This window comes from Hyperolius riggenbachi, chromosome 2 (assembly GCF_040937935.1).
Source record: "Hyperolius riggenbachi isolate aHypRig1 chromosome 2, aHypRig1.pri, whole genome shotgun sequence".
In the NCBI taxonomy this organism is placed as follows: domain Eukaryota; kingdom Metazoa; phylum Chordata; class Amphibia; order Anura; family Hyperoliidae; genus Hyperolius; species Hyperolius riggenbachi.
Genome location: NC_090647.1, coordinates 364680720 through 364696211, shown reverse-complemented (window position 1 = coordinate 364696211; position 15492 = coordinate 364680720). Strand labels below are relative to the sequence as shown.

The 15492-nt window shown below is 39.2% G+C and overlaps 1 protein-coding gene across 5 annotated transcripts in view; it reads left to right on the top strand.

Moving 5' to 3' along the window:
* The window catches only part of MAGI3 (membrane associated guanylate kinase, WW and PDZ domain containing 3), a 506679-nt gene that overhangs the window by 310711 nt on the left and 180476 nt on the right, over positions 1-15492 (top strand). For all 5 annotated transcript variants that reach the window (XM_068269718.1, XM_068269717.1, XM_068269716.1 and 2 more), the window contains 2 exons: positions 8443-8655; positions 14052-14217. In XM_068269718.1, coding sequence (XP_068125819.1) covers positions 8443-8655; positions 14052-14217 — 379 coding nt within the window. The remainder of the gene's footprint in view (positions 1-8442; positions 8656-14051; positions 14218-15492) is intronic.

The following is a 15492-nucleotide window of genomic DNA, read 5'->3' as shown; positions in this document are numbered from 1 at the left end:
TTTACATGAGAAATCTATTGCTTTTCACAAACAGACCATCAGGGGGCGCTGTATGACTGATATTGTGGTGAAAGCCTTTCCACAAAGAGTACTTACTCTTAGCAGTTTCCTGTCTGTGAACCTCGTTGCATTGTGGGAAATAGCTGTTTACAGCTGTTTCCAACTGCCAAACCAGCAAGCAGCAGCTACATCACCTGCCTACAGTAAAAATGTCACCATGTGATAAATGTTAGAATGTAAATTCGATTTAAAAGATTTTACAATGGGCAAACACTGACTAAATCATTTATACATAATTATTGTAAAAATGAAGCACTTTTTTATGACATTATTTTCACTGGAGTTCCTCTTTAAACATGCAGTTATAGTTTTAATTAGGGAGTGGATCTCCACGTTTTTATTACCATGTATTAGACTTTCCCAGTAAGGAGGGTTCTGCTGGGTAGTCACAGTAGTGACTCGTGTTGCATTCACAGTGTGATAGCGGGAATGAAACATCACTGAGTAGGTAAGGCAGTGCGAATCAATGCTGCAGAAAGGTCTCTTACATCTTCTTTAGCATAGCAGTACCATTATTTTACCATTCTTATACTGTGCTTATTGGGTCTTTGAGGGATTTCCTTGCAGCTTTTTGATAATCTGAAACGCTGTGCCATTACAAGTTGCTATAAACCCAACATCATCGCCTCAGGAGCAAAATCCCAAATGATGTGCATGGAAATAAAGAATACTGGATAGCATGTTTAAGCGTATGGTTACAACAGTGTTCAGCAAACACTCTTATTAAAGATTCCGTGTCTCAACAATTATCAATAGAATCCTCATATTAACCCTTTTTTAATGCTGACCATACGCTGAAAGATTTGCAGTAGATCACATAGATGCTGGTATCCCTGATTTTGATTGTTTACCTGAACTTCCTGTTTTCACTACTGGATATTTAAACTGATTTTCAGCAGAAATATGATCCAGTATTGACTGGAGCACTGCAATGGCTACCTTTATGCTTTTTGATGTAGTAAGAGGCTATGCAGCCATCTAGCACGTTTCTGCCCGCAGGTCCACTGCACCCCGCCATGATCTGTCAGGAAAACTACTGCCTTCCTGGTTTATGTTCAACCAAACATCAATCTAGTGAGGCATAGTTTTTATCAGATTTGTTAGATTTGATGTTTGTGGGGCCTGATTGAATTGCACACTTCACCAGCATTTATAATCGTGTACGGAACTTGCTTGTGGACACAAAAAAGCTACATTCAGTTGCAGGCATGTAGCACATTATTATTATTATTATTAATATAATAGATTTACAAAGCGCCAATATATTCCATGGCACTGTACAAAGTAAATTAACATAAATACACATAAAACTGTTCACTTGATGTGTAGCCTGCCTTTTATAACAAAAACATGCCAAATGTGTATGATTTTTGGAGGATATCCTTATTCAGAAATTAACCAGCAGTTTCTCATTAAATTAATAAAATTTGGACTGATGCATTTGGAAGACCCTTTTTAAAAAACAAAAACAAAAAAAAACACTTAAGACTACAACACAGTACAAATACTTACTGGGCTGAGGATGGGCAGCTGGCAAGATGTCATTTAAAAGTTACTACATTATTTGAAGGTTTAGATTAAAATCCTGCATAATGTATGTATTTATGTACTTGTAAAGACTTTGAGCAGTTTTCCCTAAAAATCAGATTTTCCAAATGTACATACGTATTACGGTGCAATCAGACATGTCCTACCACAATTCTTTTCGACGCAAACACGCAAAGAAATGCAGCAAGACCCACGTAACCATTGCTCTATGTTCCTGTGTGATTCCCAGTAGTTTAGCAGGAACTAGCGCTTTGCGATCCACAAGGAATCGGAATGCAAAACACTGCCAATGAAAAACAGCCCTCAGGCAAACATCCCTTACAAGGAACAATAATAATAAGGCTTAGTGGCTAGAGATACAGTATATGTATTTTTGCAGGGTTTCAGTGTTACTTTATCAGTAATAAATAAAAAAGTGAAGATGAATATTGAGGTATTTATTTTATCTCAGTTGGGAAATGCCTTGTAATGCATTGTAATGCGCAGAACTAATGAGCTAGCGCAAAAGTGGTGTGTGTATATATGTATATATATATATATATATATATATATATATATATATATATATATATATATATATATATATATATATATATCATTTTCAATTACCCACAGTTGACCTGGATTAAGCTATGTGCAATCCATACTCCTGAAACATGCAATTTTATTTTTTTTACCGCCACACTTGTTATTGAATCAAGCCCCTAACCTTGTATGATGCTTGTCATACTGGTTATGTTTTGATTGACATCCAGACATTCTTATTCTATTTATGAATTACTCAGAAATGTGCATGTCCCTGAGAGAAAATGCCGTCTTTTTTTTCTTCAATATTTTTAAGTACAGTACTTATATGATTCAGTATCTTTAGATTGGGATATGACAATAGTGCTCATCTTTTGAGGCTTTCAAGCTTCTGAAGTCTTGTGGTTCTCCAATTCTCCTAAATTAAATAATTTTTTGTGTGTCCTTACCAGTCGCTGTGGAGAACGCACATAATTTTGCTTAAAGAGGAACTCCAGTGAAAATAATGTAATAAAAAAATGCTTAATTTTTACAATAATTATGTATAAATGATTTAGCCAGTGTTTGCCCATTGTAAAAAATTTTAAATCCCTCATTTACATTCTGACATTAATTACATGGTGACATTTTTACTGTTGGCAGGTGATGCAGCTGCTGCATGCTTATTTGGCAGTTGGATACAGCTGTAAACCGCTATTTCCCACAATGCAACAAGGTTCACAGACAGAAAACTTCCAGGAGTACCACGGTCCTCAGTTTCTTGTGGGAGGGGTTTCACCACAATATCAGTCATACAGCGCCCCCTGATGGTCTGTTTGTGAAAAGGAATAGATTTCTGTGTAAAAGGGGCTATCAGCTACTGATTGGGATAAAGTTCAATTCTTGGTCGGAGTTTCTCTTTAAGGGCTGGAACTGCAGCACCACTGATATAACATCATTAACATCACCCCCCAGACAAATACACTTAGACTTTTTCCCCCCTAAATATTCAGAGCTTGAAAGCTTATTTTCAATACATTTCTTTCATAACCTGAATCTGAAATATACAGGCTTATTTATAAATTGGCAGAAAAAAAATGTAAATTGTCAACTCTTAATGCAAAAAAGTAGGTTTTATTTTTATGAAGGCACATTGCATCTTTGCCGCAGAAAGTGGCCAGGGCAGTTTAAATCTGTAGGGCCACAGAGGAACTTGTAATCACTGATAACTGCTCAGCGCCTATATAACTTTTTAATCAAAGTGTTTTGTACCTACCCCTTCTAAAGCCATACAATTTTTTATTCGATTCGATCAGTAGTGTGATCGATTTGCCATCGTTTTGCAATGACATTTGACCACACTATCGAATCTAATCGAACCCCGATCAGACATGTCGGATTGAATCGAATAATTTAATCGAATTGCACGAAAAATTGTATGTTGTAGATGGGGCTTAACAACTTACGCCTGTTATAGCCTTTGGTTTTTAGACAATATAATTTTTACGCAAGACTCATTAGCAGTACATGAGTACTGCTGCATTTCCTTTCTCAAGAGGCAGGAAAATGTGAATACAGAAAGTACACTCTCTCTGAAGAGAGGAGGTAAAAAGGCAGTTTAATAAATCAGACGGTTATTCATATTTCTCTGGTGGTTGTTCAGGAAAGCTATATAAATAGTTGGGGTGAATGTTGTTTTGAATGAACTGTTTCAGATGATTGTCTCAGTGTCTCACCACGTACTCCTGCCCCTATCGCTGTTCCATTGATGCTTTACTGAGCTGTCTACGTTCCAGTTTTGTTAACTCCTGACCCTGCGATCACTGTGAGCCAAACACTGCAGGCTAGCAACTTATTCTGTTGCTATGCAGGTGGGGAAGGCAGAGGGGCGATAGTGGCACAGGTATGGTGTCAATCGGGCCGGGTGAGTGGGGGGAACAATGCTGTTGGCCAAAGCAATCCACCAGGCTGATCGCTGACAGAGAGGGGTCAAGTGCTGCTGTACACAAGTGGATTATCAAGTTTCATTTAGTCATTCAGATAAAGGACATTTTCTTCCGTTGTCAATCCATGTTGTGTTCCAGGTGAATGAATAAATGAAAACATGCTTCTTTCAAATAATTAAGAGGAAAGGTTAAAGCATTGTAAAACTTTAACAGTGACATTTTTAAAACTGTGATTACAGGGTTTTAAATTGTGCTGTTCTATTTATTTTTAAAAGGGGGTCTTAAGCCAGTAATTTAGGACCTGTGAGTTTAACGTTGATTAATGAAAATGCCGCGACCTCTCAAAGGGCAAACAAATTATGTTTTTAGGGCATTGTGAAGTAGAGCTATGCTCGAGTTTTCAGATCATTGTCTTGCTGCATAATACAGTTGTGCTTGAGCGTCAGATCAGAATGAGGATTGGACATTGTGGTAGAGAACCGATTGTGATAAAGAAATGCCCTCAGTTATGACATGTTGTGTAGGGTCTGAAGCAGTAAAGCATCTCCATACCTTCACAAAGCCATCACCATGTCTGACTGTATTCATTGTTATGTTGGGGGATAATTAAACAGGCAAATGTTAGCTGAGCCATGCCCCCCCCCCCCCCCCCCAACTCTCTTTTCGGGATGTGCGATTTATTTTGTAAGCTTTGAATTAGATTGTATGGGTGTGCCTCCATTTTTAGGAAGGTGATCAAAGCCTTTATGTGACTTCACTTCTGCCCCATCCCCTGACCCCCCCAACTATGTTTTGTTTCTCCACCTCCCATAAGGATTTGCGTCCTTTATGGACACATCACTATGCAGTACAGGAAGAAAGCTGCATTTCTTTGTGGTTCAGTCTTTCTTTAGTCCTCCAGGGGCGATGGTCCAGGCTGTGCCCATTCCAGGCGGCTTCCTCTTCCAGCAGGGGTCACACGTCCTTCCTCCTCCAGAGAACTTGTGTGAGGTTGAAGACTTTCTGATATTTTCTGATGACCTACACGTAATCATAAGTCTCCCAAGCCTTCATAGTGCCTATGTTGGGGAGGGACAGATTGTTTGGAAGGGGGAAAAAAATTATAGAATGCGCCAATCAGTCAACTAAAATAAGTTAAATTTCAATGATTTTTTTTCTGGAAAATATAGTGCGTCTTAGTAAATTCAATATTCCAAACCACTTTATGACTATTGGCTTGACAACAATCTTGCTCACATGTCTGTAGTCTAATTTTACTAGTGGTCATTTAAATTTGGACCACTTGTTAATTGAGTGACTGAGGGGGCACTTATTTTTTTACACGGATGATTTATATTGGTGAATTTTTTCTTATTTGAACAAACTAATTCACAAATTGTGTAGTCTGCATACTCAGGTTGTCTTTTGTATCATATTAAAATTATTTAGAGCCCAGAAGCAGGTGATGTGAACAAAGGAAATCAGGGCGAGTTGTTTACATTTACACACTACTGTTATCAAATTAAAGAATATGCGTATTTTTTTTGCCATGGATTTTCTGTAACGTCCTTATGGACAGCTTGCAGCCAGAAATGATCTGATTTGTTGCTGTGTCTAGGCACCCGTATGACATTAGTGAATGGAATGGAAAAGCCTTATCTTTCCTGTCACCTTTGTTTGCCAACATAATCTTTTCCTGGTAAACACATATTAATACATTGTGCATACTACAGTAATAGGTTACTTGGGAACAGCCAGTATTTATAGCGTGCCATGGAAAGCTACACATAATTATGCAATATAACTGAGCAGTTTTACAATTTAATAGGCTTTACACTCATACATCGTTGTAGAAAAATAAATCAGCGGTTTACTTGTAGCGTTTATGGTCAAGCTCAAGAATGCTTTATATCATGTTCTAGATAGCGATGCGATCTTCTCTGCCTACCTGTACAGAACACATGCAGGGCTAGGCTTTAGTCTCCACTAGCAAAGCTGCTTAATCTTCCCATTCAGCTGGGATGTGTGGAGAGAAATGTAAACTTTGCATCAATTTGTGTGTTTCTTTTTTTATGGCACAATTCCAGTGAGATTAAGCAAGTTTTTGCAGTGGTGTGAAGCAGATAAATATTATAGAATATTTATTGTAACTCCACTGACTGCTAGTAAATTAGAAGATGTTTTGTTGGAATCCTGCCTCTAATCCTACATTGCTGGAACCACTGTAAGTTATTGGATTTGTAGAGAATTCATTTGGTAGATTACTGAAGAGGAACTTTAATAAGCAGTTCACCTAGAGCATCTTGCAGGATCATATCACTCAACCCTCCATAGATTTCTGGAAGGATATAAAAGAAAAATGCTAATATAAATGTGCCGCCTTTAGGGTTTTGCATTCCATATCTGTGTCACAGAGCCCCAGGGGATTGACTCCGCTTGCTGGCATAGCTACCTCCATAATGATTAATAGAAGGTTAATCAGCCAGCGCCATTTCTAGAGAGTTTGGAGCTGCCCATATATCTTATGTACAAGCTAAGTGAAAAATATTAATGGTCTTTACCACCTCTTTTTAAGGTTTGATAAAAAATCAGTTAGAAAAGCTAGCAGGTGAAAAGTCCTTTATTTGTAGTATTCCATTAGGCCTTGTATTTTACCTTCTGATAAAAAACTTACAACCATACAAGAGGAGGATTTCCTAGATTCTTTGCCAAATCAGTACAGCCTGTTGCTGAATCATGTAACATGTATAAAGTACAAACTTTATCTGCAAACCATAATACTGTATATTCCGGCGTTTAAGATGACTGGGCGTATAAGACGACCCCCCAACTTTTCCAGTTAAATTATAGAGTATGGAATATATTCGCCATAGAAGACTACCCCTCTTCCACTGCACACAAAAATTGGTGCTATGTATGAACAGATACTGATGCTGTACTGTATGTGGTACCCAGTATATAACAGTATACAGGTGATTGACTGGTCGGATTAGTCAACTCTCCCTCTACCGAAGTGGATTAGTCGACTCTCCTTGTCTACCTGTCTAGAAAAATAGATCGCACTGTGGCCATAAAACATGCCTCTTTCATCCTTCTGGTCCACCTTTGTATCCTATTTACCTCCTTCTCTGCCTCTCAGATCTCGCACATGTGCGTCTGCACTGCTTCACTACAGTCCTCAGCAGCAAGATCTGAGAGGCGGTAACAGGGTAGGGCGTATCACCCAGCATCAATGACACCCAGTGTATAAGATGACCCCTGACTTTTCAGATGATTTTCAAGGGTTAAAAAGTAGTCTTATACGCCAGAATATACTGTACTTTTTTTTTTGTATATTGAGAAGTTATTTCAGTTATTTTTTTGTTTTTTCTTTTGGTCAGTTTTAGTTATAACTTTGATATTAAGCTTTCAAGTCATGCCAGGTGTTAGATAAAGATTTATTTTCTGCATTTTATTTTATAGAATTTTATCACTTTAATGATATTTACCCACTTGAGGGCCGTAGTGTTAAACGGGGGGGGGGGTAAGGACCAGGCGATTTTTTTTTACTAATTGGGCCACTGCAGCTTTAAGGCCTAGCTGCAGGGCCGCACAACTTAGCACACAAGTCATTCCCCCTCCCTTTTCTCCCCACCAATAGAGCTCTCTGTAGGTGGGGTCTGATCGCTCTCCCAATATGTTTTTTTTTTATTTATAAATATTACATTATTCTTTAAATAAATTTAACTATTTTTTTTATTTATTTTATATTCCCCTCTCCCTTCCCCCACCTGCCAATCAGCGTGATCGGCTGTCATAGGCTTGAGCTTATGGCAGCCGATCACTTCCTAGACTACAGAGGGGACAGCCTTAGATCGCAGCGCTGTAAAGGTATATTAGACGGTGGTTTCACCGTCTAACCGTCTCGGAATGGCGATCGCTGCTAGGAGACTGAAGGCAGAGCGGAGCATTTGAAGCGGAGATGCGCGTGCATCGGCGCACGCAATCTCCTGCTAGCCCCATTGAAAGCCATTCATTCGGCGTGGTGTAGTCCTGGGGCTGCCACCGCATTCACGCCAATTGGCGTGGAGCGGTCGGCAAGTAGTTAATGCATAATTCTAGTCAAAAACTAAAATCCTTTGCATTTCCTCACCCCTTGCTGTACATCATGGCTTTTTCAGTGGCTATCAATGTGACCTGGTAGCATGAGTCGCTTGCTTAGGAAATTCAGATGAGATAGGCAGCAAACATAGTGAATAGGTATTTAACTCTCTTGCTTTTGGATTACAAACGTACGTGTGTGTGTGTGTTCTCTGCCCAGAAATAAGTATAAAGTCCTTAGCTATAATTTTCTACTTTTGTGTACATGCCACATCATTTCAAGTTGCTTTGGTGGACAACACTAAATACTGTATTTTTCTAACAGGCAATTTTTATGGCACGCCTAAACCTCCAGCTGAGCCAAGTCCCTTCCAGCCTGATCCAGTCGATGGAGCCCTATTTGATGCCGATTTTGATACAGAGGTCACAAGGAAGAGAACTACATCTGTCAGTAAAATGCAACGCACAGACTCTTCCCTCCCTGAAGAGGAGGAGGATGAGGAGAGAGAAGCTGTTAATGGCAGTACTGGAAGCGCAGGTAGGATATGGATTGTTCCTTCAAGCTGTAAATCCTTGATTATTTGTATCACTTTAATGAGTTTAGAATCAAGACTTAAAGTGGATCTAACCTTTACATTATGATTTTTTTTCTATATCCAACATTATTTTGTTTGCCAGCTAGGAAATTCGTTTTTTTTTTTTTTCCAAAACGAGTTTGGATTCATACCTAATTAATAACTACCAATTTAATTGAAGCATTTTTCAGTGTTAAATCAAAGACATCTTTCTTAAATATTTGCCCTTTTTAATGTTTGTTAAACATGAAAGAAGCCAGCTTTTAAAGTTGAAAGATTTCAGAGAAGTTGAGAATGAATGAGTCTGCCTGCAGTCCCTACTGATGTGAATCCTCCAACATACATCTTGGATGGTATTGTGTTTGCTGTGTAACCAGAAAGCAATGGAAAAAAAGTAGTCGCACTGCACGTTATGTGAGATTTAGGTGGGATGACAGCATACAGTCGATGAAAAGTATGCTTCACTGCCTCTGTTAACCAGTTCACCACTGAGGGGTTTTTCCCCTTATGGACCAGAGCCATTTTCACATTTCAGCACTCCTCCCTTTCATTCACCAATAACTTTATCACTACGTATCACAACAAAATGATCCCGGTAATTACAATGTTTAAAATATGTCCCTAGTACAATGTATGTCAACAATATTTTATTGGAAATGGTGTGTTTTTTCCATTTTCCGTCTGTAACTAATTAGAAAGTCCATATTTACAAAAAAAAAATAACAGTAATATACCCTCATGACATACATATTAAAAAACATTAAATGTCACTTTTTTTATACAAGTGTTTTATTTTGGTAACTATGAGAGGGGAGGTAAGGGGTTCATTTATGGGGTAGTGATAAAATTGTATTAAATTTAATGTATTTAGGGTGCATGTAAGATTTATTTTTACTATTTGGCCACTAGATTTTCCCTCACTTTATCTTCCTGTGCTTACTGTTAGTACGCTAACAGGAAGTAATGTGTGTATGTTTTTACTTTCTGTTTGTCAATGACCATGGCATCTAATTGATCACAAGCACTTAGATCGGTGAATGGGAACTGTGTTCCCATTCACTAATCTTTATACTAATGGGCGGCGATGATAACCGCGCACGCTGGAGCTCACACTGGTTATCACGGTGGGAAGTGTATATCTACACCCCCGGAATGGGAACAGTCCTCCTGCAGGGTGCAGATATACTGCCTAAATTTCACTAAATGGTTAATGCGTGCGTAATGCAGTAATGCATGGTATGCAGTACATTGGGCTACTGTAGTGCGTTGGACCCCAATACACCGCATTCACAGTGAAGATTTCATAGACTTACTATTGCAGTACACCTTTTGCGTTAAGCTGCACTGTGAACCTAGCCTCAGTAAACAGGAAAAAAAACTGCGTTGAAGCTAAAAAGTAATTATCACTGCTGCCTGCTAATATGTTCAAAGTTCAATCCTTGGCTGTGGGTCTGTCTTGAAACTAGCCATACATGATAAAATTATTAGTTCAGTGACATGATTTAGTCTCCCATCAAATTGAAAGTAGGCTTTAGCAATCTTGCTTTCAATCAATTTTCTGTACTGCAAATTGAGTGGGAGAGTTGCATAGGTATGAGCTAGATGAAACCGTGACATAAATGTACATGACATGCATTGATTTGGAATTATTTGCTTCTCATTGACCATCTTTAGCAGCCACTTGTGCTGCCCATACATAATATTTATACCATTAAAACGTATGGCTATGGAACAAATTTTGGGTGCCTGGAGTCTGAGTCAGGGAAAAAATGCACCGACTCCGATTCCTAATGAAATTAAACTGTTATTGAAAATTTGATAAAATGTTCTATTTCTCAGATAATAGTCATCATAAATAATTTATATATACAGTAATCGCTGTGCTTAGTCCACAGAAAGGAAATAAACCAATCAAAATGTGTTACTTGTGCTGCTCCAGTAAAGCAGTGCCCCTTTTTTTTAAAGGACTTAAGAGGCCAAAAACAAAAAAAAGTGAAGTACCTGCATCATGTTTAAATGCACGGAGGACGCCATCCGCGCCCCCCCGTGCAGTTCCGTTGGTCCACGTAGTGGACCTGCACCCACCCGTTCCGCTCTTGACCGCACCGCACGGGCTCTCCTGCTTCTCCTAATATGGCCGCCGGAGCTGTGCCCGCGGCTGCGCAGTCCGCATAGATGCGAGTGCGGCTGCGCAGCTCTAGGGCCTCCCCCCTCGATCCACGCTACAGGCTGTCTCCTGCGCTATGCGTACTGCGCAGCCGCAGCCAGCTCCGGCGCCCATATATCAGGAGAGGCAGAAGAGCCCGACCTGGGCTGTGAGGTTGGGAGCAGCACAGGGGGCGATTGCACTGCGGGGACCCGGCTGAACTGCACTTTGGGCGCGGATGGCGTTCTCCGTGCATTTAAACATGATGCAGGTACTTCACTTGTTTTTTGTTTTTGGCCTTGTAAGTTCTTTAAAGTCAGATATACATATGTGGACTGTGACTGTAGATATGATGTGTACACAGGAATCTCTTATATATACTAAATAAAATCTATGCTGTAAGAATAAAGCCTGATGTGTAGCCAGTCACTAATAGAGATGGTCAATGAGATGGAAATAATTCTGCGTTGATGCTGATTTATGCAAATGTATGCAGCCATGTGCCACTCCCACCGCCAGAAACATTCTGCACTTGCGCAATAGTGCTGCGCAGGTGTAGTACGCTCCCGGCAGCGGAGTGTGTGCATGCGCACTATGCCCGACTGGCTCAAGTATCTGGACTCATAGCAGAAGATCCAGGTGGCGGAGGAGGACAGCGAAGGACTGATTAGCCTGAAGGGGGCGGGAGGAAGCCTCAGGTATGTATAAAACTTTAATTTCATCTGTCTCAGGTTTACTTTGTTACACAGTAGTACTATACTACTATATATAATATATATACTATATATAATGCACTTCCCACAGAGCTGCAGGTAATCCACTGAGAATGTTGTGCACATTGAACATAGAAGTATTGTCTATCACCCATAAACCTGGTTCAGATAAGAGGAAGAATCGCCTCATTCTCCTGCAGAGTACCTGCACATCACTCTTACGTGTACCCACAGTCACATTGCCTAGGGCCTGATCCATGTTCAGATTGTGAGGGCCTGATCCATGTTCAGATTGTGCATGAAGAATGTGTAATAGAGGAAGAATCTCCTCATTCCCCTGCAGAGTACCTGCACATCATTCTTACATGTACCCACAGTTACATTGCCTAGGGCCTGATAGATGTTCTGGTCTGTACTTTTTACAAGTATTAACAAGGACTAGTTTTAGTCTAAAGGGAATAAATATGGCAGTCTACATATCCTTCTCACTTCAGTTGTCTTTTAAAATTCCTAAGCGTTGGCAGTTAAGAGACGAATTTCATGTTACATACTTTCAATCAACAAGATTGTAATATGCAAATTAGAGGAGTCGGTGTAATCCTAAACTGAGGAGTCGGAGTCGGTGGATTTTTGTACCGACTCCACAGCCCTGGTAAATACTATGTCTGAGCTCCCCCAAATCTTTTTAAACATTTTAAAGTGTTACAGCTATTTATTATTATTTTTTTGCATGTATATAGCGTCATAATCTTCCGCAGCGCTGTACAACAGTATATTGTAACTTAACTAAGAAAGGCTAACAATCTAATACTTACCCAGGTCCTATGTCCATCATAGTCTAGAGTCAATTTAGGAGGGGGCAATTATCTTATTTGTTTGATTTGTAAGATGTAGGAGGAAACTGGAGCACCGGAAGGAAACCAACGTAGACATGGGAGAACATACAAACTCTGTGCAGACAGTGCCCTGGCTAGGATTCAAACCGGAGACCTAGAACTGCAGGGTGGGAATGCTATCCACTATGCCACCGTGCTGCCCATAGAACTAGGTTCAAGCTGAGGGATTACAAACTTTTTGCAGCTGAGATTGCCAAAGCAGTAAGCAGTGCTTCCTCCCCAACATCAGCATCAGTTTATTACAAAAAAAACAAACAAGCCACTGCTCTGTTCAGTATATCAGGAGCAGAGGCCACCTGCTATTGTAGCCATGTAATAGTGCCCTGTAGGCTGGCGACTTATATAACTTATCAAATAAATGTGCAGCGGCTGTGCGGTGTGGTGGCTGATGGTAAAGCTGGGAAAGGTTACAGATTCAATGCAGGTATTGTCCTAACCCGAGAATCTGAACTCTTGTGTTGCAAAGTGACAGTGCTTTCCACTATGCTACCTTCTACACCACAATTTAATCTTCTTTCATTCAGTTTGATTTGTTAAATTTACCATTTTATAAACCACATAGTGTATTCCGCAAAAAAAGCCATTTGCTATCCAGTGTTTCAAGCCACTTTTTGAGGATTTAGAGATGCCAGGTCATATTATCTAAAAATAGCCTCTTAGTCTCTCTAGCCAAACAATATATTGTCTTGTAGAAGCCATAAGAAGTTTTCTTTCTTTCAAATGTAATAAAAATTGCAACACATGAAAAAACATGCTCTTTATTTACATTAAATAAAATTAGTTATTTTTATTTCCCCAAATATCCAATGTTCTGTTTGTCTCAATTACTAGAACACCAAACGTTAAATTTTGAAAGACTTTTCTGACTTGGACAGGTTTGTTCTACATTTAATCAAAAGGAGAGGCCAACATTGTGGCTATAGTTTATCTGCCCCTTACCTGATCCCCTCTGGCACCAGCCAGGTTGTCACTCTCCCCCAGGTGATTTAAGTGCCTTTTATTGACCCCCTTACCCATTATCCAAGCAATCTTTTTTTTCCTAATTTCTCTAAGTGTTTTATGGGAAAAAAAACACTATTTAAAGTAAAATATTTTTGCAAATGTCTTTTAGAAGTCTTGACAGTTGCAATGGCCTGCCGTCCATTATCCTTACTCTGGGATTTTCCTGCTGTGTCATCCTATATAAATACTTAAATAAATAAAAATGAATAAATAAAATCCTTTGTACGAGACAAGGTTTTGAAATATCTATGGTGGCATAGACCTAGGTAATCTCTGCAACAGTCCTTGGAATTCTGGGTCTTTGTCCATGGTTTTTTCCCAGTCGTACACACACTTCACTAAAGTCGGCAGAGGCAGACACCCCCCTTCCTCCACAATGCACCTCCATCAAAGCTGTGTACACACTTTTAGCCAGACAAACCTTTATCAATGCATTGATCAAATATCACTTTTGTATGATGCTTGAAATAAATAGTATATTTGTCTTTTGTAGTTTTGCCATACGTAATTAATCTTATCCTACTAAGTAATCTTGCTAAAGCATCTTGACAAAATGTATTGGTCTAATCCTTTTAGCTATGGTATTCTTTGATTTGTTTCAGAGCACAGACAGGAAGCTACAGACTGGGGAAAAACTGTTCCCAGCTACAACCAGACCAACAGCAATATGGACTTCAGAAATTATCTAACACAAAGTGAAAACCTGGAGCCACTGCCAAAAAACTGGGAGATGGCATACACGGAAGCAGGCATGATCTACTTCATAGAGTGAGTTAATATGAATACTCTTATATACAAGTATTTCATGCTTGCAAGCATTCATCGCTGTATTTCTTTGTACAAGCAGTTTACAGGTGTTGGCATGACTAGAATTTGAACATGTAGTTGTATGGATCAAATATTACACAATGGGCCTGATTCACAAAGCTTTTCTTTTAAGTTATCTCACCGTATTTATTAACTGACAATTTATCTCTCCTTATACGACATAACTCATGGTTTAGCTCTCTGTATTTAACATAACTCATGGTTTAGCTCTAATTATCTATTTATCTCATGCATTAGCACTCCTTAGAGTTAAGGTGAAAAATAATTAACCTTTGTGAATCAACTCCCCATATCTCTTAAGTAGTGTTTGTCTGTACCAGAACCTATGGTGAAGTGTGATTACCGTCATTTGATTAAGTGATATATTTGTAAGGTTCTAATTTGCTGGTCAAAATCATGTGGTAAAGTAGGAAGTGATTGCAGCAAATCAGAGCCATGCAGAGTTTATTTCTTGTCCCCTTCAGTTCTGGTATGTGCATGCAATATTATTAATTTGCACCTAACTAAAGTGAACAAATGTAGTAGGGCCCCACATGCCCTACCCAGCACCACTAAAACCAAAGTTACACTCCAGTGCTTCACACACTGCAATAAACTAGTGAACACAACACATTTTTATTCCTGTTAGGACTACATGATGATGAGGTTTCTGTCTGGTGCATTTGGTGTTAGCATATAAGTTGGGTACCTGTGCTCTTTTGATCTTTCATTAGTTATAGCAATGGCTATTTTATGGTTTCAAAAGGATTTCACAGGAAAACTTTAAGCCCTATATTCAGGATTGATTTCATCAGCAATATTGCGGATATTCTACTATTGCTTTACCCAGCCTTTTCTCTCACACTAATCCTCCCTCTACCTACTCCTAACACAAACCCTCCGCCCTACCCTGCACATCATCTCCTTCTGTCTGATGCCCAAATTATACACAGGGCTCCATTATAGCTGCAATTAACATTGCGGTCTATGGCAGTACCCAAATTATTGGGTATTATTGGGTACTGAGCTAAAATTGGTATTGGTGCATGAATGTTATTTTTTCATGAGAATAGAGATATAGTGGAATAGAATCCTAAAGTCCGGGAAAAAAGGCTTGAGGCTGCATTCACATTCAGACGTTTTTTTTTTGGTTGTGCTTTGCTGATCACCGGCGATCAGCAAAATTCTGCTGCACAAGTCATCGTATGAAGCATTTACTTATCAATATCATCACAA